Source organism: Panthera leo, chromosome B3, assembly GCF_018350215.1.
Source record: "Panthera leo isolate Ple1 chromosome B3, P.leo_Ple1_pat1.1, whole genome shotgun sequence".
Classification (NCBI taxonomy): domain Eukaryota; kingdom Metazoa; phylum Chordata; class Mammalia; order Carnivora; family Felidae; genus Panthera; species Panthera leo.
Window position 1 is genome coordinate 39,500,825 of NC_056684.1, and position 25,479 is coordinate 39,526,303.

A 25,479-nucleotide genomic window follows, 5' to 3' on the forward strand; every position below is an offset into this window, starting at 1 on the left:
TCAGGGCTTTTCCTGTGGTTCTTTTAGAACAGGAGGAAGAGGGAATGGGATTTTTTGCCTGATGTAGAGGGTTTCTGGCTGAAGCTGGTTTATTTCTGGGCTACATCAGGAGTTGCTATTGACCCAACAGTTTCAGAGTGGAAAGTAGACAAGATTGGGCAGGGGTTGCAAAGTCAAATGCCTTTGGTGCCTGGGTGGATAAAATTAAGTTACATTAGTTCTATTCAAAGTCAGTGGAGAGTAATGAGGCCTGTGTCTGGACAGAGAATGATTGACCTATCAATAGGCATTCCAACGTAAAGCAATTTTAAAATATTAAAATGTAAATGAAATGGGCCAAATTTGACCTACAGGTACTACTTTACAACATCTGATAAAGGAAAAAGCCAGAACAGGAGCAAGTCTCCTAAGGTCTCTCAAAGTCAGCTTTCTCATTTATAAAACCTGTGGGGGTGATGTAAGAGGTCCAGTGGGAACCTGTGGAAAAGCACTTGGATCTGTCAGGCACTGAACTGTGTCACAGCCCAAGACCTTTTGTTTATATTGTTTTAATTGTTTATATAATACTGTGTATAAGAGGTCAAAAAATGACCACACAGCTGTCACTGTGGGAATAAGCAAAATAAGCCCCAAAACATCCCATAACACCCTGTAATACTTCATCTCCTTAAACCAGTGGCTGGGGCCCTACCTGAGGCAGGGAGTTTGCAGGTGGTGACACTTCAGGTTAGCAATGGTTCAGAGTCAGGGCTTGGGCCTTCTCAAGGACCCATCCGGGTCCTCTAGGCCTGGGGTCTAGAGGAGAAATCAGACAGGCACTATCAGAGGGCTTCAGTGTGGTCATACAGGAACCCACACAGTACCAGTCTGATTAATAGCTCCCCACTGAGCAAATGAGAAACAGCCTATTAAGTAAAACTCACTGTCAATCTGGGGCGCCTGAGTGGCTCAGTCGGTTGGGCGTTTGATTTCGGCTCAGGTCATGATCTCACTCTTCGTGAGTTCAAGCCCCGCATCGGGCTCTGTACTGACAGTTCAGAGCCTGGAGCCTGCTTCAGATTCTGTGTCTCCCTCTCTCTGCCCCTTCCCCACTCACACGGTCTCTCTCTGTCTCAAAAATAAATAAACATTAAAAAAAATTAAGAAAAAAACTCACTATCAATCTGATTTTACAAAGGAATACCAACTGGGTGTTGTTGGGTGGCTCAGTCGGTTAAGCTTCTGACTTCAGCTCAGGTCATGATCCCACAGTTCACGGGTTCAAGTCCTGCATCAGGCTCTGTGCTGACAGCCTGGAGCCTGCTTTGGATTCTGTGTCTCCCTCTCTCTGCCCCTCCCTTGCTTGTGCTCTTTCTCTCTCTCTCTCTCTCAAAAATAAATAAACTTAAAAAAAAAACCCACAGAGGAATACCAAATGAAGCAATGGTGAGATTGTATTTTTCTTTTTTTTTTTTTAACGTTTATTTATTTTTGAGACAGAGAGAGACAGAGCATGAACGGGGGAGGGTCAGAGAGAGGGAGACACAGAATCTGAAACAGGCTCCAGGCTCTGAGCTGTCAGCACAGAGCCCGAAGCAGGGCTCGAACTCACAGACCGCGAGATCATGACCTGAGCCGAAGTCGTCCGCTTAACCGACTGAGCCACCCAGGTGCCCCTGTATTTTTCTTATCAGTTGACAAAGACTAAAAAATGTATTATCCAGTGCTGATGAAGGGTGTCTCAATCTGGTACAGTAGCACATGAGACCTTGTTAAACTACAAGTTAGATCATGTCCCTGTTCTACTCCAAACTTTTCAGTGCTTCTCCACTTCAGTCAGAGGAAAAGCCCCCCACAATGGTCTACAAGGCAATGCTTGTAAGAGCAGAAATGGAAAGCTATCTAAATGTCAATGGAAAACTGATTATATAAATGGTGTCATATCTTCCCAGTAATCAATTATATAGCAGTTCAAAGGCAGAAATATGATGCCTAAGATATACTAATGAACGAGAAATAATAAAAACAAGACATAAAACAGTATATATAACATTACTGCATTTAGTTTAAAAATATTATATTCCTGGGGCACCTGGCTGGCTCAGTCAGAGGAGCACGTGACTCTTGATCTTGGGGTCATGAGTTCGAGCCCCACGTTTGGTGGAGAGACTACTTAAATAAATAAACAAACTTTAACAATTTTAAAGTATTATATATTTAATACTATTATCTATATGTGCATATATACATACATAAATACATGTTACACACAAGTATAGACAAAGTTGCAAAAAGTATGTATGAATGGCTGTACTTTTGTCATCAGTAGTTACAGAATGAACAAAACCAAACAAAAGATTCTCTGATATTTCATGCCTTAAAGCCAGTGGTGGGAACCACCCTTGAGGCAGGGAGATACATATGGTTACTTTCAGGAAGGGAAACACTTACTTCTCACTTTATATATTTTAAAACTGTTTGAATTTTTTCCCTTTATAAATGAATTACTTTTATAATAAAGAAGTTTTGTTTTGCTTTATCTGCTTTTTCACTGAAAGATGCTACCAAAGTGGTTTGTTTGTTTGTTTGTTTGTTTTTCATTTAAATCCAAGTTAAGGGGTGCCTGGGTGGCTCAGTCGGTTGAGTGGCCGACTTCGGCTCAGGTCACGATCTCACGGTCCGTGAGTTCAAGCCCCGCGTCGGGCTCTGGGCTGATGGCTCAGAGCCTGGAGCCTGCTTCCGATTCTGTGTCTCCCTCTCTCTCTGACCCTCCCCCGTTCATGCTCTGTCTCTCTCTGTCTCAAAAATAAATAAATGTTTAAAAAAAAATTAAAAAAAAATAAACCCAAGTTAGTTAACATATAGTGTAATGATGGTTTCAGGAATAGAATTTAGTGATTCATCACTTACATATAACACCCAGTGCTCATCCCAACAAGGGCCCTCCTTAATGCCCAGTGCTCATTTAGCCCATCCCCTGACCCAATACCCCACCAGCAACCCTAAGTTTGTTCTCTGCAGTTAAGAGTCTCTTATGGTTTGTTTCCATCTCTGTTTTTAACTTATTATTCCTTCCCTTCCCCTACGTTCATGTTTTGTTTCTTAAATTCCACATATGAGTAAAATCATATCATATTTGTCTTTCTCTGATTTATTTTGCTTAATATAATACATTCTAGTTCCATTCATATTGTTGCAAATGGCAAGATTTCATTCTTTTTGATTGCTGAGTAATATTCCATTGTGGAATGTCAATTCACACTTGGGCGCTTTCCATACTTTGGCTATTGGCCATAGCGCTGCTATAAACATTGGGGTGCATGTGTCCCCTTTGAATCAGCATTTTTGTATCCTTTGGATATAATACCTAGTAGTGCAATTGTTGGGTCATAGGGTAGTTCTATTTTTAATTTTTTGAGGAACCTCCATACTATTTTCCAGAGTGGTTGCACCAGTTTGCATTCCCACCATCAATGCAAAAGGGTTCCTCTTTCTCCGCATCCTCGCCAACATCTGTTGTTGCCTGAGTTGTTAATGTTAGCCATTCTGACAGGTGTGAGGTGGTATCTCATTGTGGTTTTGATTTGTATTTCCCTGACGATGAGTGATATTGCGTATCTTTTTATAAGATGCTACCAAAGTTTTAAGAGGGTGAGGGTGAGCCCGGCAAGATAGATGCAGACCCAGATCATGAGGAGTCTTTAACAATTTAGAGTTTTGTAACACTTCTCAAAGGACAAGGTATCCCAAATAAAGAAGTTCAATTCTACTTTCTTAGACAAATGTAGTATCAAATTTTCTCTGCTTTCCCCTTTGATTTTTTCCCCCAAATAATCTCCTCCTTCCTTCCTATCTTCTTTCCACAAATGCATACTCGGTGTCACATGCCAGACCCTTGGCAACCAAGGCTCACCCCTATTTGCAGAGCACAGATGAAGTCAATTGGAATTGGAATTGTATAAAATCCCTTCTTTGTTCAGTGAGTCTTTCTATAATTTCAGAATAGAGAGAAACTTTTCATTTTCTCAAATGTTGTGGAAGGAAGGATTGAGAGCAATTAAAAGAGAGAATGTTATGGTTTCTTCATCAAATACCTTGCAAGAGAAAAAAGACATGGAGGGAGGGAGAAACCTATAGATGATCAGAGACTTCAGGGATTGCAATGTCTGGATCATACTTGGATCCTGACTCAAGCAACCGAAGTGTAAAAAAGTAAAATTTATTTATTTATTTATTTATTTATTTATTTATTTATTTAACGTTTATTTGTTTTTGAGATAGGGAGAGACAGAGCATGAACGGGGGAGGGGCAGAGAGAGAGGGAGACACAGAATCTGAAACAGGCTCCAGGCTCTGAGCAGTCAGCCCAGAGCCCGACGCGGGGCTCGAACTCCCGGACCGCGAGACCGTGACCTGAGCCGAAGTCGGACGCTTAACCGACTGAGCCACCCAGGCGCCCCAAAATTTATTTTTTTAATGTTTATTATTTTATCTTTGAGAGAGAGTGTCAGAGCATGAGAGGGGGAGGGGAAGAGAGAGAAGATCCCAAGCAGACGCCATGCTCAGCACTGAGCCTGACTTGGGGCTGGATACCACGACACTGGGATCATGACCCGAGCCAAAATCCAGAGCTGGATGCTCAACCGACTGAGCCACACCCTGTGCCCCCAAATTTATGATATTTATGAGACACCTGGATATTTGAAAACTGACTGGGCATTTGACGATATTAGGGACTTATTGTTCATTATTTTAAATTTTATAAGGATATTGTAATTATTGTGGTTTTAAGTCCCTCACTGTCAAGAGAATGCAAAGGCAAGCCACAGACTGGCAGAAAATATTTGCAAAACGCATATCTGACAAGTGTTATCAAAAATACACAAACAACAACACTTAAAATTCAAAGAAAAGAAACAATCTGATTTTAAAATGTGCAAAAAAACCTGAACAGACCTTCACCAAAGAAGATATACAGATGGAAAGTAAGCACATGAAAATATGTTCGACCTCATATATCATTAGTGAATTACAAACTAAAACAACGAGATAGCACTACACGCCTATTAGAATGGCCAAAATCAAGAACACTGACACCACCAAATGCTGCTGAGAATGTGGAGCCGCAGAAACTCTCATTCATTGCTGCTAGGAACGCAAAACAGCACAGCCACTTCAACTTGGCCACTTCAGCTTGGTGGTTTTTCACAAAACTAAACATACTCTTATCATACGACCCAGCAATCTCTTTCCTTGGTATTTATTCAAATGAATTGAAAACGTATGTCCACGCAAAACCTGCACAATGATGTTTATAGCAGCCTTATTCATAATTGCCCAAACTTGGAAGCAAGCAAGTATTGCTAAGCAAAAGCAGCCAATGTGAAAAGGCTACATACTGCCGGATTGCAACTCTACAACACCCAGGGAAAGGCAGGACTATGGAGACATTAAAAAGATTAGTGGTCACTGGGAATCAGGCTAGAGGGAGGGATAAAAAGGCAGAACACAGGATTTTTAGAGCAGTGAAAATATTCTGAATGGTGCTACAATGGTGGATATCTGAACCTCCCTCTGAGCCCGAGTATCTAGCACCTATGAGTGGTTCTGTCACTAACCTTTACTTTGCCACTCTGACTTTTAAAGCCTCTGTTGACAGCAGTCCACTCTTTTATGGCAAAAAAATAAAAAAAAATAAATTAAAAATGAAAGGATGATAGATTATGCAAAGGAAGTTGTTTATTGATTCTCTTTAATGTGTGTGTGGAAACATGCAAATGAGGATCCCTGGAGTGGGACAAAGAAATTCATTAGCCAGCTACAGCTTGAAAGACATCTCCTGTAAGACCTTCTAACTCTTTGTGTTGATGTTCTCTTTTTTTATAATCACTGAACAATTTTCCAGTTTTTAATGGGATTCTGCTAAGAATTTAAAAATAAAAACAAAAGCACTCAACAGTTGCCTTAAGTGACGCAGCCCCCTTGGTAGGTCTATCTTTTACCATTCAATTTTAGTAAATTGCCCTTTTGCTTCCCTAGTCTCCTGAAAGCCTGTATTCAGAACTAGGTTACCAAAATCTGATCAACCATCAGCAAACTAATAAACATAAGCTTTAGGACTGAGGAAGGTAACGAATCAGTCCATGGAGATGAGCTGGAACTACCAGGAGAACAGCGACCCTATGGCTAAGCCATCACCACTTTAAGTGTAACTAGATGACTCCCTTGCCCGTATATTCTGGGCCACATCCCTCCCACTAGGGAAAAAGTTAGAAATTGTGACTAAGTAGGGGTGCCTGGGTGGTTCAGTTGGCTAAGCATCTGACTTCGGCTCAGGTCATGATCTCACCGTTCAGAGTTTGAGCCCCACATTGGGCTCTGTGCTGACAGATGGGAGCCTGGAGCCTGTTTCAGATTCTGTGTCTCCCTCTCTCTCTCTCTGCCCCTCCCCTCCCTCTCTCTCCCTCCAAAATAAATAAACATTAAAAAAAATAAAAAAAGAAATGGTGACTAAGTAATCAGAAAGCAGCCTTACTTACTCATTATGCTCAAGCATTATAAGGTTTTGAGACAGTGAGGCTGGCCAAGTTGGGGAAAGAAGTTCTGAAGCAAAAAGGACAGTCTGTAGGTGCTTGGGCCTTGGTGCTGGCAGGGACAGTCCCAGGGACTGACTCCTCTTCTGCCACCTTGGATAGAAGAAGAAGAAAGAACTATAAGCACATGTGATGAGGGACCATAAGGCAGGCTGAGGGCAAAGTACAAGCTAGCATACCCTCCCCCTACAGGTGACATATGTGTGATATTCCTCAGGCACTCCTGGCTGCCCAAGGACAAAGGAAAGGACAGAAAACAAATGGTTAAACTGATAGGGTCTCCATCAGTATACAAATATCTTAGTAAATTACAAGAAAAAGGCAATCTTATCAATAACTTAATCTCCAGTAAACTATAGACTCAGTTTCCTGGAGCCCCAACATCACTCCTCCATAGTAATATGGGGAACAAAGTCAAAAAGGAAATGGCAGGTAAAATTAAATTTCCTTATAACCTGAAGGCATTGACATATACTTGAGGCAGGCAGAGTAGAACTCCAGGAACTCCCTACTGTCTTAATGTTAATACTTTGCTAGAGGGAAAAACAATTTTAGCTTGACAAGAGATAGGCCTCCAGTAATCTGTGAGTCCTCTTGGGGCACCTGGGTGGCTCAGTTGGTTAAATGTTAAGCATCCGACTTTGGCTCAGGGCATGATCTCACAGTCTGTGAGTTCGAGCCCCATGTTGGGCTCTGTGCTGACAGCTCGGAGCCTGAAGCCTGATTTGGATTCTGTGTCTCCCTCTCTCTCTGCCCCTCCCCCACTCATGCTCTGTCTCTCCATCTCTCAAAAATAAATAAACATTAAAATAATTTTTTAAAAAAGAAACTTCCTCTTGACCTCACCTCTCCCAGCCCCATAGTGTATAACGAGTCACTCTTCACAACCACAGTGCAGTTCTTTCTGCCCACAACCCTGTCCCCATGCTTTAATAAAATCACCTTTTTTGCACCAAAGATGTCTTCAAGAATTCTTTCTTGGCCGTCAGCTCAGAACCCCCATCTCCCCAAACCCCATCAACTGGACCCTGTACTCTCCCACAGAACAAGCTGTGAAAAGTCAGACAGACTGGGTGGTTCAGTTCAAAGCATCCTCCCTCCTGGACTCAACCTCCACCCCTCCCACCCCTGCCCCAATTCACCCCATCCCACCAACTAAAAGAAAGAGGCAGAGGCCTTTTTCTGTTCTCACTTGTAACCTGTGTGGTACAACATGATTTTTTGAACCACATCTACCCACGGCCTGATGGCATCCATTCAGGCCTATTTCTAGCTGGCATTTCCTGGCTCCCTACGTGGCTAGACCTGGCCCACAGGTTGCTGTGGGACACCAGGCGGCCAGAGGTGAGGCAGGCGAGGGCTCATGGTGCCTCACGAGTAAGTTTAAGTGCAATGCACCTGGCATTGTAGGGAGAGCCCACTGAACCTTCCCCCCGCCCCCTCGCCCCCTCCCCCCCACCCCGTTCCCTTAAAGAAGGAGTCGGGGTGGGGGGTGGGGGGATAAGGTGAGTCTCGCGCTGAGGAGACCAAGAGAGAAAGTCTTGACTTGTAAACTGGCTCAGGTCAGCTAAAAAAAAAAAAAAAAAATGTGCTTAGCCGTTAGGAATTGCAGTTAAAAAAGAGTTTGGAGAGGATTCTGTCAACTGGTTCGTAGGATATTGACTGAGGGGGCTGAAGAGTGCGGGCGACGAGGAACAAGTGCCAGCGAGGGAGAGGCTGGTGCACCAACGGGCCTAGGTGCGTGAGGCGAGAGGAGTGTGAAGAGCTCAGAGTTACCAGAAAGGGGAGGAGGTGGGCAGGAGGCCAGGAGGCCAGGAGGCCAGGGGTAAAAAGGGAAGCACCCGAGAAAGGACGGGGAGGGAAGGAGAGATGAAGGCGCGCCCCCTAGCGGCCCGACTGCGCCAGAGCCCTGCCCCTCATGCCTTAAAGCCCCGCCCCAGCTCCGTGAGCCATCTGGCGCAGGCTTCCCTGCTGTCGGGCGGCACTATAGTTCCGGCCGTGGTGCACGGGCGGAAAGTTTACGCGGACGGACTGCGCCGGCGATGGGCGCGGGGTGAGTGGAGGTGGCAGCGGTCTCGGGCCGTCCTTCGTTGCTTGTTGGAGCTGCAGGAGAAGGGGTCAGGGGTGAGGAACCACGCGGAACCATCGCCCGGCCTTTCCGCCGCCCCGCGCGGTCTCTGCGGCACCAGTTCCGGGCCCTGCTTCGCGGCGTCTGCTCCCGGGCTCCCCTCGCTCCGCGGCTCGGGGTCGTCGGCCGCGCGTAAACACCACGATTTCGGCCCTTCCCTGGGCCCTGTTCGTCCCCTCTACCCATGAGAGACTTCCCGATCAAAAATTTTGTTTTGGGCTGATTTTAAGGTAAAAATACACCCCTCCAGCTGCGATTCAAATGCAGGCGTGCTGTATTACAGGCTGAAGGTTTCGAGATGAAGTTGTATCTGAGAACCTCAGGGCAAGGGAAGTCAGGCTGACTCAGAAACCTGAGGGTAGGTGAGGACCGGAACGTGAATGGGCGGGCGCCTAGAAATCCGAGTGGAATCAAAACTGCTGAGAACCAATTCTTTACGAATGAGCCAATTGTCACCTGCTGGGAAGAATTGCAAATGTGTACTTCTGTGACTTGGCCCTAAGGCCAAATCAGGTGGCTAGGGTCTATTCTCAGCAGTAGACTGACCTTGAGAAAGGAGACCTACAGTTGTCTTTAGCCATGTATGTAAACAGTACTTACGGGGAAAGGCGGGGGTGGGGCGGGGAGGTGAGCATTAGCCCAAGTGAGAAATGCTTCGCGTTCTCACAAAATTGCTGGACTGTGGTGGGCAGGATTTTTTTTTTTTTTTTTTTTTTTTTTAAATCGGGGCTAGACTGCTTGAGTGAATCATCCTTCAAGAACATGCAGTTCCCTCTTTTACTTCTGTGCTTACAACCTGGGTACTAAAATGGTTTCCCATGACATTGCCACTATTAAGAAGGTGGATGGACACACACGCATCAGTAAGGGGAAAGAGCCAGCACTCGAGGTGTTCGCAGAGAAGGCAGGACTGCCAGCCGTGGTCGCCCAGTGCGGTGTTTACAACCGATTTCGTGGGCGAGAGATGCTTTCGTGTACCTGATCTAAATCTTTGTAGCCTGTTTCTCAGTTTCCTCTAAGAGTTGAGGAAGTACTTCCCATAATCCCCAACTTTCAGTAACAGGTAGGCCTCCACGCAGGAATAGGTCTACCCATGAGATTCTACTTGTGGGAAGAGGCTTAGGTGTCCCTAGTATCTCTGATTGAATGAGGAGAGAAGGAAATGTGTTCCTAGTGTCCAGAGTTAAAATTTATCATGTGTTTTGCCCAAGAATTAATGTTACATCTGATGATGAGGGGTAGACATTATGAAACATTTGTCTAGCTCACACTATGTGCCAGTTACTGTGATAGGTTCCGAGGAGACCATTGGTGGGCAGTGCCCTTTTATTGAATTTATGGCCTAATGTAGTATAGTTGAACCGATATTGTACAGGACCTCACCTTTTGAACAACACAGCTAAGACCCAGAAAGGAAATAAAAAAGACTGAGGAGGTGAAATATTACCAAGTTGACACACATAAGCCCATACATTTGACACGAGAAGAAACCCACAGACTCACTTTGGCCGCAGTTTTAACAAGCTTGATTACCTGACTTTCCAGCCCATAGTAGCCAAGAAGCAGCAAATTAGAAAGAGGAGGATGATTACAGGGGATTACTCAGGAAAGTAGAATGCAAACTTATAGGCTAAAAATTAATTATAAAAAGACACCAAAACAAAACACAACAGCCTGGATACCTTGAATATAACACATTGTTTCTTTTCTTTTTTTTTTTTTCTTAAGGCATTGTTTCTGTGTATGTTCTATATAAGCCCTGTTTTTTGGGGCCTTAATGATAATTATGTAGAAAAAGGTAAAATGGGAAACACAGGGTTAGCAAATTAAACTGAATTCTTTGCGCTGGTACTTTTCAACATCTTTAATAAGGCCTGAACTCATTTTTCTTGGAGCATTTCTCCAGAACAGTGTTCCGCAGCATGTACTTGGGGGAATGTTGGTGTAAAGAAACCTATCAGAGTACTAGGGTGTTGGGCAGTATTGGTGTTTAGACGGGTGATGCCAAGTCATCATAAGAGATAAATTATGTTCAGCACACAGTGTTTAATGAGGCAGAGAAGAAAGATACACATTTTAATTTTGTCTATCAAAATGGTGAAACATTTTGGAATTTTTTTTAAGTTTACTTATTTATTTATGTATTTATTTATTTTGAGAGAAAGAGAAAGCATGAGTCAGTGAGGGGCAGAGAGAGAGAGAGAGAGAGAGAGAGGGAGAATCCCAAGCAGGCTCTGCACTGTCAGCACGGAGCCCACTCGGGGCTCAAACCCCTGAACCACAGATCATGTCCTGAGCTGAAGTTGGACGCTTAACTGACTGAGCCACCCAGGTGCCCCAGCATTTTAGAATCTTGAGGAGTCTGGAAAAGTAATTTATATCTCATTTAATCTTTGTTGATGTTAGATACATGAGGCATTACTATATTTGAAATGTATCTCAGGCCACTATGTGGTAAAAAGGCTTTTCCTACTTGAGTCCCTGACTCCCATTTATAACATTGCTTCCCTGAACCAGTATGTTCTAAGTTCCCAGCAGCCTATGTAGAAATGGAATTTTAGAATATCACACATTGCAGTTGGATATTTTAATGAAACAAGCAGCCTGGCTACTGTTAAGTGTGTTTAAAGAAAGTTCTAAAAAAGAAACTAATGAGTTTTTAATGAGTATTATCCATCCAGTGTGTTCCCTAATTTTATATGCAGTATAATTTTTATGAAGTTGTAATCAGTATATACATAGAATGCTATGACCTGCTTTTCTCAGTTACTGGTATTTTGTGTAAATATTTTTCATATTTACATACGTGTCTTTTATTTATAGCTATATGAGATTTGATTATGTCAATAGAATGTAGTTTGCTTAGTAACAGTAGCAGCAAGTTGTGTCCCCATGAACAGGTCTGTATATCTATGAACTATGTTCTTTATTTTTGAGAATAGAAATGTTTTCTCCATTTATTCTGCATATTGACTTCTATACACAATTTCATGAGATAATGCCAGCTGTCATTCACATTCTTTAATTTTGTGCTTTTCCTTCAATTAAAGTACTGTTGCCTGATTTATGTACAGTGCATACTACTGAGTGTGTTGCTTTTGTAATAGTTAATGATTTCCAGCTTTGTCTGATTTGGATTATGACTCTTCTAACCCTTTCATTTTTATATTTTGCATTCATTTTAATAAAAAGGGCACCAAGCAACACGATAATTAAATAAACACATATACAAATACTGCTGTATTCATTAAGATAGTAATAATGCCCGGGGCCCCTGGGTGGCTCAGTCAGTTGACCATCTGACTTTGGCTCAGGTCATGATCTCATGGTTTGTGAGTTTGGGCCATGTATCTGTCTCTGTGCTGACAGTGTGGAGCCTGCCTGGGATTTTCTCTCTCCCCCTCTCTCAGGCCTTCCCCCCACCATGTGTGCCTCTCTCTCTCTAAAAATAAATAAATAAATTGAAAACAAGAAAAATACTTATGTGGTCCTTGATTTATGGCCATTTAGTGGGTGATTCTAGGAGTCTTCCTCATAGGGAACTAAGCTGCTTGCTTCCCTCCCATTGAACTCTCCACAGATTTGCCTTCACCTCAACTTAAATGTGGTTTGCCTTCACCCATTTCTGCAAAGTTTGGTTAAAATTATGGTGGGGTAAAAACAAAAAACAAAAAACCTTTTTCTCTCTGTGACATGTAAGACCTAATCATGTTTATTTTCTACAGCATTTTTCTGTTCATAGCTGTGTGTTTGCACTCTGACTGGGAACACTGGGATCACTTTCATCATGCCAACAGTGGTGGTAATGGACGTATCCCTTTCCATGACCCGACCTGTGTCTATTGAGGGGTCTGAAGAATATCAACGCAAGCACCTAGCCGCCCATGGTCTGACGATGCTGTTTGAGCACATGGCCACAAATTATAAGCTCGAGTTTACAGCCCTGGTGGTTTTTTCATCACTCTGGGAGCTGATGGTTCCCTTCACAAGAGATTACAACACACTTCAGGTACAAAAAGGAATAAGTGTTTGCAATACAAGGCTCAAATTTTTAGGGAGGAAAACAGTGTTACCATATTGCACTGAATATTTAGAATTTGGGATTATTTAATGTTAAGTCTATAGATAAAATATCTATAAAACAAAGATTCATAAACTGTAAGCCTTATGCCTTTGGTAGAGCTATGAGTTCGAGCTGTGAGTTGTTACTTTATTTTCGTCTCTCGGTTTTCTGGAATTTTTCTGTGGAAAGGAGAGCATGTGCCCCATTTTCTAAATTCAAGGTCTTTAGGTGCAATACTTGATTATTTTCTATTTTCCTATAAACCAAGTAGTTGAAAAATGGCCCTTCTTATAAAAACCTTTATTCTAGAGTAATTCAAAATTATATTTCCTCTCCAATAAATAGCTTTGATTTACAGATGGCAAGAAAGTATAATTTTTAAACCTTAATTGTTAGGTGTCAGTTCAAAAGATGTTGTCTGTGAAATGCCAGAAAATTTACTTTCTGACAACATCTCTAAATCATATTTCCAGCATTACCTTGCATAGTGCCTTGCCTATAGTCAATAAGTGTTGAATTAAAACAGTTTAGGGGCACTTGGGTTGCTCTGTTCGTTAAGCCTCTGACTTGATTTTGGCTCAGGTCATGATCTCAGGGTTGTGAGATTGAGCCCTATGTTGGGCTACGCACTGGGCTTGGAGCTTGCTTGGGATTCTCTCTGTCTCCTTCTACTGCTCATGTGCATGCATGCGCATGCTCTCTCTCTCTCTCTCTCTCAAAATCAATCAATAAAAGAAAAGAAAATAGTTAATAATTGCTGGGTAGGTTAGAAATCCAGGATCAGTGTAATGTGATTTTTTTTTTTAATATAAGTAATAGCATTTTGTTAAATCATTTCTTTTATTACCTCACTTTCTTAATGTTACCTAAAAGCTTTTTAAAAATTGCACTGGATTTTTTTTTTTTTAAGTTTATTTATTTTGAGATAGAGAGGGAGCGAGCATGAGCTCAGCACGGAGCTCAACACAGGGCTTGACCTGGGGCTTGATTCCACAACCACAACATCATGATCTGAGCCACCATCAAAGGTCAGACGCTTAACTGATTGAGCCACCCCAGCACCCCTGCACTGGATTTATTATAAATGAGTAGTAAACTAAGAGTTTTTGGATGTTCAGTAGTTCTGAAATTTAGAGAATTACTATCTAAGTTGTTCATAGTAGTGATTAAGATCAGGAGCCCTAGAATCCAATTAAGTGGGTTTAAATCTAAACTCTGCCACCTCTAGGCATGTGACCTAGGAAAGTTACCTCATCAATCTGTACCTCAGTTTCCTCATTTTAAAAATAGGTTAATAATCTGTACCTTACAGTGTTGTGATAATTAAATGCATGTAAAGTGCCTAGGTTGATGTTTAGGATATAGTACTACTCAATTTTTGTCATTTTTTTGGTGTGTTTAAAAGTTCTTCATTTTAGTTACTTTCTTCAGGGTTCCCTTACAAAGCTATGAACTTGGTGGATTGTTCACTCATACTTGATAAGAGAATAGAATAAGGGGAAGTTGTTTTAATTGTCCTTTGTGGTTGAGGAAGCCTGTCTTACCATTTTTCTTTGAGAAACTATGCTTTTGGGCTCTCAGAAACACAATGTCCCCTGTGTAACGTTCATGATTTGAATGGTTTATGTTGTTTTCTAATAACAGATTAAGACAGTAAAGAATAATGAGCAATTTTATCTTTTATTCAATTAGGAAGCACTAAGTAATATGGATGATTATGATAAAACCTGCTTGGAATCTGCATTAGTTGGTGTTTGCAATATTGTTCAGCAAGAATGGGGTGGTGCAATTCCTTGCCAGGTAATGATCAATTCTTTTTCATTGCCCTAAGTTAAAACCATTAACCACTGAGGTGCTTCGATTTTCTTTAGGCTCTGACACAGCATGCATTGTAATTTCTATAAACTACATTATACACGATTGGTATCTTTTTAAAAGAAGGCACTAAGTCAACACTACCATGCTCAGAAAACAGCAAAATTATGCCTTGAGGAAAGCATTCTCCTAGTAAATTGGCTTATTGCAAACCAATATTGTTTGTATAAAACACGAAGTGCTCACAGTAGAATTTTAGAACACTTCCTAGAAGGGGTAATTATAATTTTGAATGATACAATTATAAACATCAGTACATTATACTCTGTCTTCATTATCTCACTGTAGCATTTATTTAGCAAACTTAACCATCTCAACTGAGTTGTCTAAAAATGGGGGGAGTATGAATGTCATATATCTGTTGCCCTTTACTTAGAGTCCACAGCAGGGTCCACATTAGCATCAAGTCAGAACAGAGTATTAAGATGAAAAGAGAATTGGAAGTTTGCTATAAATATTAGGTACAGACATACCTCAGAGATACTGTGGGTTTGGTCCAGACTACCAGAATAAAGCTAATATTGCAGTAAAGTGAGTCACATGAATTTTTTGCTTTCCCAGTATGTATAAAATTGTTTATACTATACTGTAGTCTATTTAGTGTATAATAGTATTATGTCTAAAAAAAAAGTACATATCCTAATTTAAAAATACTTTATTGCTAAAATGCTGTCAACTGAAAGTTGTAATCACTGACACAGATCACCATAACAAAGATAGCAATAATGAAAAAGTTTAAAATATTGCAAGAATTACCAAAATGTGGCACAGAGACATGAAGTGAGCAAATACTATTAGAAAAATGGCACCGATAAACTTGCTCAGTGCAGGGTTGCCACAGACCTTCGATTTGTAAAAACTGTGATATCTGTGAAGCACAAAACAAAAACAAAAAGAAATACAATGACGAATATGCTTGTGCTTTGAGAAGTGGTACCATATTTTAAAGGAGAAAACAAAAAATCACTAACAGAAAAATTATAGTAATCTACAACAGGAGTCAGCAAGCTTTTTCTTTTTCTCTTTTTTTTTAACTTTATTTATTTAAGAGAGCGCATGCACACACATGAGCAAGCATGAGCTGGGGAGAGGCAGAGAGAGAGGGAGGGAGAGAATCCCAAGCAGGATTTGCAGGGCTGTCTCACAAACCATGAGATCATGACCTGAGCTGAAATCAAGAGTCGGACACTTAACCAACTGAGCCACCCAGGCACCCCAACAAGCTTTTTCTGTATTTTAGATGTTGCAGATGTCTGTGACGACAACTCATTCCCACTGTCATGGCATGAAAGCAACCATAGATAAAAAGTAAATAAATGAAAAGCCTGTGTTGCAATAAAATTTTATTTACGAAAACAGGCAGTGTGCCATAGCATATGATTTTTTATTATATGGTCAAACATGGATTCTTTAGTAGTGTCAATGGCATAACTGGTATTTATTTTTTAAGATTGTGGTTGCCTGGGGGTGAGGGATGGGTTAGGGGATTGACTTAAATGAAGCACAAGGGAGAATGGAAAGTGACAGGACAGAACTAGCCTTTATCTTGATTGTAGAAGTCGTTGCTCACTAAAGGCAGTTGTTGGAATTCCTAGAACTGTATACTAAGAAGGATGAGTTTTATTGCATGTGAAGTCTGTCTCAAGAACCCAACTTTTTTTTTGGTTTTTGGGTTTTTTTCTTACTGTCAAACCACCCTGTTTTACAGAGTATGAACTCATGGGTTAATGAAGGCCCTGAGCTGCTATAAAGGTTAAATCACTTTAGCAAATGCCATAAATGCCTTTAGATCAGTTTATTTTCAGAAATAAACATATTTGGCACCTTCATAAACATTTATTTGGTAAATCTGCATACAGAATTTCTAATGTCCTAACAATATACTGAATAAATGAAATTTTGTTGTCAGTATCTTCTGAACTAGAAGCTAGCTGGTAGCACAGTTTCCTTTGCTACTTCAGTCATTTTAGAGAAGAAATTCAGAAAATATGTAACAAGCAAGATCTTGTGTACCATGCAGACTTCTGCCTTTTAATATTTTTTCTTCCTTTGCAAAAGGAAGAATCTGAATTTGAGATGTACTGTTCCCTGAGGTCATGGGGCTAGGCCTGGATCCACTTAGATTTGTTTGATGAGTTTTGGAGTGAATCAGGTCCAAAACAGTGTGCTAGGTGTGGAAGTTATTAGTGATTGTTTTTATAATCCGTTGCTATCATATAGATTTGTTTTAACATGGAGTTTTATTAACCAAGGTTTTAGACAGCTGGACCATGTCTTCATTATCTCAGTGACGTCTGTCTCATTTTGATATTACATGAAATATTTCCATTATCACAAAGCATCTGAAAAAAGTAGGGGCAGAAGTAAATCATTATATAGCATTTGTTCATAGAAGAGGACATTGCCTTGTAATAAATTGACTATCTTCCCAAAAGATGACATCCCTCCAGAAGACTGCCATTGAGCATTCTTGGGCTTTAGAAACAAGAGCCAATCTTGGTACTTCACATGGTTGCAGTCACCTAATACTGCTTTAATGGCTGTTTTATCAAGTACAAGTCTAGAATAGGAAAAGCCAAAACAGTCCTCCTCTGGAATGCTTGGAAAGTCTACCACCCTGTAGGGTCTCTGAAGCAATGAGGAAAATGATTTGTAACCACTGTCTATTGTTGGTATAGTTCGAAGGCATTTTCAAATTACAGGTTGATTAAGAATGTATTTTAAAGGTCTTATACATGTCTGGTTAAATGGTTTTTATGGATACATTTTTAAAACACTTGTCATTTTTAAAAAATATTTTTAACGTTTATTTATTTTTTGAGAGAGAGAGAGAGAGAGAGACAGAATCTGAAGTAGGCTTCAAGCTCTGAGCTGTCAGCACAGAGCTCAACACGGGGCTCGAACCCACAAACCACGAGATCGTGATATGAGCTGAAGTCGGATACTTAACTGACTGAGCCACCCAGGCACCCTGAAACGCTGGTCTTTTTAATTGACCAGGTAGAGTTTGACATCTCTGAAAATAGTGTCAAGGTTCAGATTTCCTAGGTCCACGTAAAATAGATCCTCATGTCATTCTTGACGTCCAGTGCCATAGGGGCCCACCCCTTAGCTAAGAGATCGAGTTCTAGTTTTAATACAATTAAGTAAGAATTGATTATATGATTTTAAGTATTCATAGGTAGGTACTAGTTTTTATGTTTAATTATATAAAATACAGTAAAATGCGTAGATCTTAAGCACACAGTTCCCTGAGTTTTGACAGACGCATACACCTATATAACCACTATTCCAGTAAAGGTCTAGAACATTTCCGTTATCCAACAAAGTTTCCTCAACCCCCTTTCTAGTCATTATCCCCCTATACCCAAAGTCTCCTGTTTGATTTATCTTAGCTTTGTTGCATCTGTACTAGAACTTCATATAAATAGAGTCCTACATTGTGTCATCTTTCACTTGACAAAATGTTTTTGAGATTTATTTACCTTCTTGCTTATCTCCCCGAAGAGATGGGCTTTTCAGTGTAGGTGCAATTAGGGAGAAATGAAAACATTGCTAAATGAGACTGCTTTAAATAAATATGTTATTTCATGTACAAACCTCTCACGCTTTGCAAACAGGTTGTTCTGGTGACAGATGGCTGTCTTGGCATTGGTAGAGGGTCACTGCGGCATTCCCTAGCTACTCACAGTCAACGAAGCGAGAGCAACAGGTTTCCACTACCTTTTCCTTTCCCATCTAAGTTATACATCATGTGCATGGCAAATTTGGAGGAGGTAATACCAAGTTCTTTTTAGTTTGGTTAGATACATCTTAGGATTTTATTTTTTAGTATATTCCATTAATAGTAATATTGTGTATACTATAGCATTGAACTCCATTGGTTTCAGCTGAGGCTGGTCACTAAATTATATTTGAAAAGACTCTAGGTCTGTAATGCTCTTTGGAGGTTTAGAGGTTGCCCATCTCGGGAAACATAGCTGGACTTGTTGTTTATCCTACTTCCCACAGAGACTCTTCAGATGCCTAAAAGTCAAAATGTTCTTTTTGGTGTTAAGACATTTCTCTCGTTTAGGAATTCTTATGTCCATTCCACCAGAAATGTTGACAGAAGTGTGCTTGAACTTTTTCAGTAAAGTAACACTACTGATACATGTTTTATTAAGCTCTACTTCCTGCTTTTCTCATTTCTTTGGGAAAGTTAGTTAACCTTTCTTCACCTCAGTTTTTCTGTCTGTAGAATGTAGATAATGATGGTTCTCACCAAAAGATGTTAGAAACGCCTTGGAGGAAAGATACTGTAAATACCAACTGTGGTCACTTCTGAGAATCTTAGTAAAACTTTTTGAATGAAATAGCTCTACTGGTATCATTTTATATAACATTCCTCTTAGTAACCTTGAATCAAAATTGTTATAGTTATTTTTCTCTCACATTGTTAAAAAAATCATTTCTATTACTTATTGGCTGTGTTATTGTGATGGGTTTGACCTTGGTGTGCTGATAATAATCTGTCATTGTGTGCCACTTTACAAGGGTCATCTGTTTTGCCTTGTAGCTTCAGAGTACTGATTCTTTGGATTGCCTTGAACGTCTCATAGATTTAAACAATGGTGAAGGGCAGATTTTTACTATTGATGGCCCCCTGTGCTTGAAAAATGTGCAGTCTATGTTTGGGTGAGTATATCCTTTGAGCTTTTTTTGCCTTCTTACAATCTGTTGTTATAATTTGATATTCCACTATAAGATCTGTTTAATTATTTCTAATTGTTATTTTATTTTTCCTGAGTTGCACAATTGTCAGGTAAAAATTAATGGTAGTAGTGGTTTTTTAAAGTTCATTCCCTTTTAAATTAGGCATGACTGAATCAGCGATGTCTATAGATATTGACCTCCTTACAACGACTCAGCAGTTTCAAAAGATTAATTTGCTTTTGGGCTATTCAGGATTGAAATTTGCTCACCAAAAGTGTCAGACTTTGTTCTATTTCACAAATGGTCAGATCATAGTTTTGGAATCAACTTGAAGGGAAAATAAACTTAGCATCTTGAAAAAATTACATGAAAAAATATGTATCATATTACTCTTCTAATAACAATTAATCCTCATATTCTAGAAAACTAATAGATCTAGCATATACGCCTTTCCATGCTGTTCTCAAGTGCGGCCATCTAACCGCTGATGTGCAAGTCTTCCCCAGACCAGAGCCTTTTGTTGTAGATGAGGAAATCGATCCCATTCCTAAAGTCATCAACACAGGTAATGTGTTTTTTAACTTCCTTCTTAGTTCTTCTGTCATCCTTACTTTCTTGTAACTTCTGACTTCTACTCTTCTCTATCCAAGAGGATTGAAAAGAAATGTAAGTTCTCATACCAGGGTGCTCTTGTCATCACCAGTATGTATATTTTGGGTGGGAGGAAGCATTGCCTAAGGGGTGGCAGGCTGGTAATCTTTCATGGTGAGGTCATGAATTAATCTCCAATCCTAGATAACTATAGCCCACAAATTAAATAGAGTTAGAAATCATGACCAGATTTACTAGTGACGATATCCTTGAAGTAATTCTTAAGAGATACTAAGATTGATTAGCATCATAATTAAGATCATCTGTGAAGAGCTAGCTTCTAAACTTGGCTGTGTGGTTCTTCCTGTGTGATGCTGGACAAATCACTTCCTCTAATTCTGATTGCCTAGGTGCGTGGAAATCTTTAGATGAATCATGGTCTCTCTGAGGTCTCTGCTCTGATATACTATACCCCTTTAGCCCTGGTGCTTATATTATAACTAAAAGGAAGAGATGTGCTACTGCTTTTACCTGGTTCGTGCTGATAGTGCTGTGCTTAGCTGAGATTGGCAAAGTGAGTCAAACCTAACAAGAGTGGAGAGGAGAGTTGTCTCCTATTGGTGGGTGTACCACTCGAGGTGGTGGGTGCACGTTATATCATCATTGTCCCTTCAGTGCCTAGCACAGTATCTGATGCTTATAGGTGTTTACTAGATAATTGCTCAGTCAACAAATGATTAAAATTAAGTGCACAGTAAATGTTCATTTCACTCATGGGTGTATAGATTTGAAGGAGTCTTGAGAGTGAAGGGCTGTGCAAAGGCTTTTTATTTTTTGTGTCTTTAAGCTCCTGGCTGTCTGGAAGTAGGGCATCCCTCTCTCTCACTGTGGCTCCTACACTGTGTTAAGCTGTGTCAAGTGTTTTGTTGCCTTCAAAACATCTAGATTCTACTCCCTCCCGTCTCTTTTGATTAGTACCTTTGAATTGGTCTTTTCTTTTCCATATAAACTTTTGGTCCAAGATCTTTGTCCATAGCTTATACTTCTTTTAAGCCACTTTAAAATGCAGGCCTTGTGCTACTCAGATGAAAAATATGTAACTGCTTTATGCTGATTCATTTGTTAGTAAGCTGAAGAAGGTAATGACAACTCTCCAGAGAAGCAGATTTCCTGGTGTGTTTGAAGTACAACGTACTCACTGTGACTCTGATTTTTTTAAAAAATCGTTTTGAGAATATGAGTATGTCTGTGCCTAGGAGAAAGACTTGAAAAGCAATTCAATAAAATATTAAGAGAGGTTTCCTTTGACGGTGAAGAACGACTGACTTTTCTTCTTTACAATTTTTAGTGTTTTTCCAAGTTTTTCTATTTATATAATCAGAAAACAAACTTTAAAAAAAAAGTACTTTGGGATAAAACTTTCATTTTTTACCTATTAGGTTTTCAACAAATACCCGTGGTCTTTAATACAGCTTCTATAAAGCAATCATTGTCATGGTTATACTGCTACCTTGGGTTTATAGATAATATATTTCTTTCTCACAAAAATGTTTTTAATGATAGCTTTACTGTCCCAGGATGGCAGTTCCTCCTGCGACGGTGGCTTGGTGGATGTGCTACACTGCGATGCCCCCTGCTGACCAGAGCATCCCTGACTAAACAGGGATTCAACCTTGAAGCTTTCGTCTTGGCTGGGGACCCAGCCTCATAAAAATAAAGTCTAGCTGATTTGTCTTATAACTTAAATCATTAAATGAAAGGCATGTAGTATTATTTCTTCAGCTATTTAAAATGCAAATTATGAAATCATCCAGAGAAACTTCTAATAACATTCCTAGTCAGCGCATCTGAATTCCTTACCTAAGTACTGTATTTGTAAAATCTAGTACGTAGAAAATAATGTACTTCTCTATAGCATGAATTAATTGTGTTGATTCCATTTTTTTTCAGATTTGGAAATAGTGGGATTTATTGATATAGCTGATATTTCTAGTCCCCCAGTTCTGTCCAGACATCTGGTCCTACCAATAGCACTTAACAAAGGTGAGTTCTTTTCCTATTCTGGTTATAAAGATGAAGCACCTTATGATCTGAAGAATTGGGGGAAAGGAATAGTTATTGGATCGGGTTTTTTTTTTTTAATTTTTTAATGTTTATGTATTTGTTTTGAGAGAGAGAGAGAGAGAGAGAGGGAGAGAAAGCGCATGAGCAGGGGAGGGGCAGACAGAGTGGGAAAGTCCCAAGCAGGCTCCACACTGTCAGTGCACAGCCTGATGTGGGGCTCAAACTCACAAACCGTGAGATTGTGACCTGAGCTGAAATCGAAAGTCATATGCTTAACCAACTGAGCCACCCAGGCACCCCTACTGGATTGGATTTTTTAAAAATGGAATGGGGGCCTGGGTAGCTCAGTCATTTAAGCATCTGACTTTGGGTCAGGTTATGATCTCATGGTTGGTGAGTTTGAGCCCTACATCAGGCTGTCTGCTGTCAGTGCCAGGCCCGCTTCGGATCCTTTGTCCCCTTCTTTCTCTACCCCTTCCCTGCTCACATTCTCTCAAAAATACACATTTAAAGAAAAAAAAAAAAAGGAATGTCTTGGGCACCTGGGTGGCTCAGTCGGTTAAGTGTCTGACTCTTGATTTCGGCTTAGGTCAGGATCTCACTGTTCATGGGTTTAAGCCTAATGTTAGGCTTCATGCTGACAGCATAACCTGCTTAGGATTCTCTCTCTCCTCTCTCTGCCTCTCCCTCCACTCACATGCGCATGCTCGCTTGCTCTCTCTCTCAAATAAATAAATAAGCTTAAAATTTTTTTTATATAAAAATTGAATGTTGCCTAATATACTAAGAAACTGGTTCTGCTGTTTTAATTTCACGACCATAAAAGGAACCCTTTAAGCTGTCAACCCCTAGCTTCCCATATCCCTCAAGCCCAGGTAACCAGTAAATGTCCTTTTTGTTTCAATAGATTCACCTATTCTGGATGTTCCATATAAATGGAATTCATATAATATGGGAAAATGGGTTTTTATATGGATATAAGAAAACCAGAATAAGAATTTTTCTTATTTATTCCCATATAAGCAATTTATAAGTAATATTCCTTTATAAGCAAATACTCTCCTTCCAAGGCTAGAAACAGCCTAGGAGTATAATTGGGGTCTGGAAGTTTTGTAGCTAATCTCAGTCTGACCTGTTTTCTCTTCACAGAAGGTGATGAGGTGGGTACTGGAATAACTGATGACAATGAAGATGAAAACTCAGCCAATCAGATTGCAGGCAAAATACCCAACTTTTGTGTCCTGCTCCATGGCAGCCTAAAAGTGGAAGGAATGGTGGCAATAGTTCAATTAGGGTAAGAAACTTTGTTTACCTTTGGTTGAATGAAAGGGAGAATCAATTTACAAAGTAAAGGATTTCCTGGACTCTTCTGAAGGAAATAGAAATATTCTTGTCATCTTTTTCCTCTCCCTGCCATACCCTTCCCACCTACCATCACCTTCTAAACTGCTCTTTAAATCATCCCCTAAAGTCAGTATAGAGTGAGCCTTTTTTTATTTATATTGCTTTTATATCCTTTCTCTATTTTCCTCTTTTCTATTTTTATCTAGGAAATCTGGACTTAGTTATAACAGTGCTACTGCTTGCTATGATATCTTATGCAATCTTCACAGACTCCTTAGCTATAAAATGAGGAGGAGGAACTAAATGAAAAAAGATGCCAAGAACATTGGTTGAACATTGTATTATGTGCCAGGCACTCCTGTAGTCACTTTACATGTATTAATTCATTAAATCCCTCACAACAACAGTTGTATATAGTGTTATCCCTATTGTATAGATGAGGAAACTGAGGCTTACGGAGGTCAGGGAACTTGCTCAGGGTCACACAGCTTGTAAACCAAAGAGCCAGGGTTCTTAACTCATGCATTCTGACTCCAGAGCCCATGCTCATAACCACTGTGCTATAACCCTTCCCATGAGGAAAACCTTTCTAGCTTTCACGTGTGCTGCAGTCTTGAAATTTGCAAAGCCGTCTGCTTCCCTCTCTATAATACTTATTGTTAGGAAAGAAGAGGTGACTGATCATCTTCTGGCCATCACCTGGGGTTGACTGGTATAGAAGATGAAGAGATTAGGAGTACTCAAATGAAGCTCCATTTCTACTTGAGTTAAAATTACCTGGTCCAAAAAGAAGAATACAATTCTTATTAGGTATTAGTTTGCTGAGTTACTTGTACTGGCTCTGAATATGAGAATCCCTTGGGGCCCCTTGAGAGGCGGGAACGGAGTTGGGTGATGGCTTTGTGCCCTTTGTTAGAAGTACTCCCTGTGTTGGTGTTGCTGTGAATGACTCAAGGAGGCAGCTGAAACATAGGTTGCAGCCCTTACTCCTTCCGACCTCTGTGGCTATTTGCTGCCCTTGTGATTTTTTTTTTTTTTAATGTTTATTTTTAAGAAAGAGAGACAGAGTGCTAGAGGGGGAGGGCAGGGAGAGAAGGAGACAGAGAATCTGAAGCAGACTCCAGGCTCCAAGCTGTTAACTTTACAGTCCCAGGCTTGACATTCTTCTGGTCTTCCATCTTCTCTCCATCTAGTCCTGAATGGCATGGAATGCTCTACTCCCAAGCTGACAGCAAGAAGAAATCAAACCTCATGATGTCTCTCTTTGAGCCTGGCCCAGAACCTCTCCCATGGCTAGGGAAAATGGCACAGTTGGGTCCTATTTCAGGTATAACCCAGATCAGATTTTACTTACCTTGACTTTGTTTTCTGTCTACTATTCTGAATGGCTCTGACTGTGTAGTCAGAGAGCTGTGTGATCTCCCTTAGGGGTGTGCTGTGGTCTCTGATGCTGGATATGTGCATGGAGAACCCCAACAGAATTTGATGTTTGAACTTTTAACTTTATGTCAAGGAAAACCAACATTTAGGTTGCTTTAAGTAAATGTAAATACTTTCGCTGCTTAGGGTAAAAAGATACTGTCTATAAACTTTTTTTTCTCCAGTGCACTATTTTCAAACCAGGTAACCTCAGTCATTCCTAGAGAATTTAATTCCCTTCCTTCTGGAAAGTGTTTTCCCTCACCTTTCCTAACATTACATTCTCCTGGTATTTTCTTGTCCTTTTGTCTTTTTCTCTTGCCTCATGATTTTCAGAATGCTGTTTGCCTTCTTCTCTTAGCTTATTATTCTCTCTTGGTTATTTCATCAGCCATTACAGCTTCAGCTTCCCCTAGATCCATCACTCTGGTCCTACTCGATCTCTCCCTGGAACTTGCATATTGTATTTCCAGTTCCTAGTTGGACCTGTCCACCTAGATATTCTGCCTTAGTACTAAGCTCAGCATGTTTGTTACAGAAACCAGTGTCTCTCACCATTTCCCTCACTAAACGATTACTTCTTCTGATTTCCTTGCCCCTACCGATGGAAGCCTAAGTACTTCTAGGTACCCAGGCTCCAACTGTAGAGTCATCCTTGACTTATTTGGGCCCATTTCAATTTCAGGTACATCTACCAAGCAACCTTTCAGGGGATAAAAGAGTTAGCA

At 40.4% G+C, this 25,479-nt stretch overlaps 1 protein-coding gene across 2 annotated transcripts in view; it reads left to right on the forward strand.

Annotated features, from left to right (window-relative positions):
• The window catches only part of INTS14 (integrator complex subunit 14), a 68,266-nt gene that overhangs the window by 28,934 nt on the left and 13,853 nt on the right, over positions 1 to 25,479 (forward strand). Inside the window, exons 1-9 of one of the 2 annotated variants that reach the window (XM_042941677.1) lie at positions 8,613 to 8,930; positions 12,426 to 12,709; positions 14,456 to 14,563; positions 18,259 to 18,414; positions 19,197 to 19,315; positions 19,756 to 19,898; positions 21,875 to 21,967; positions 23,138 to 23,282; positions 24,526 to 24,659. In XM_042941677.1, the coding sequence (XP_042797611.1) occupies positions 12,488 to 12,709; positions 14,456 to 14,563; positions 18,259 to 18,414; positions 19,197 to 19,315; positions 19,756 to 19,898; positions 21,875 to 21,967; positions 23,138 to 23,282; positions 24,526 to 24,659 (1,120 nt within the window). In that variant the 5' untranslated portion in view covers positions 8,613 to 8,930; positions 12,426 to 12,487. Of the gene's footprint in view, positions 1 to 8,612; positions 8,931 to 12,425; positions 12,710 to 14,455; positions 14,564 to 18,258; positions 18,415 to 19,196; positions 19,316 to 19,755; positions 19,899 to 21,874; positions 21,968 to 23,137; positions 23,283 to 24,525; positions 24,660 to 25,479 lie in introns of those variants that run through there. The other variant, XM_042941678.1, reaches the window with a different exon arrangement.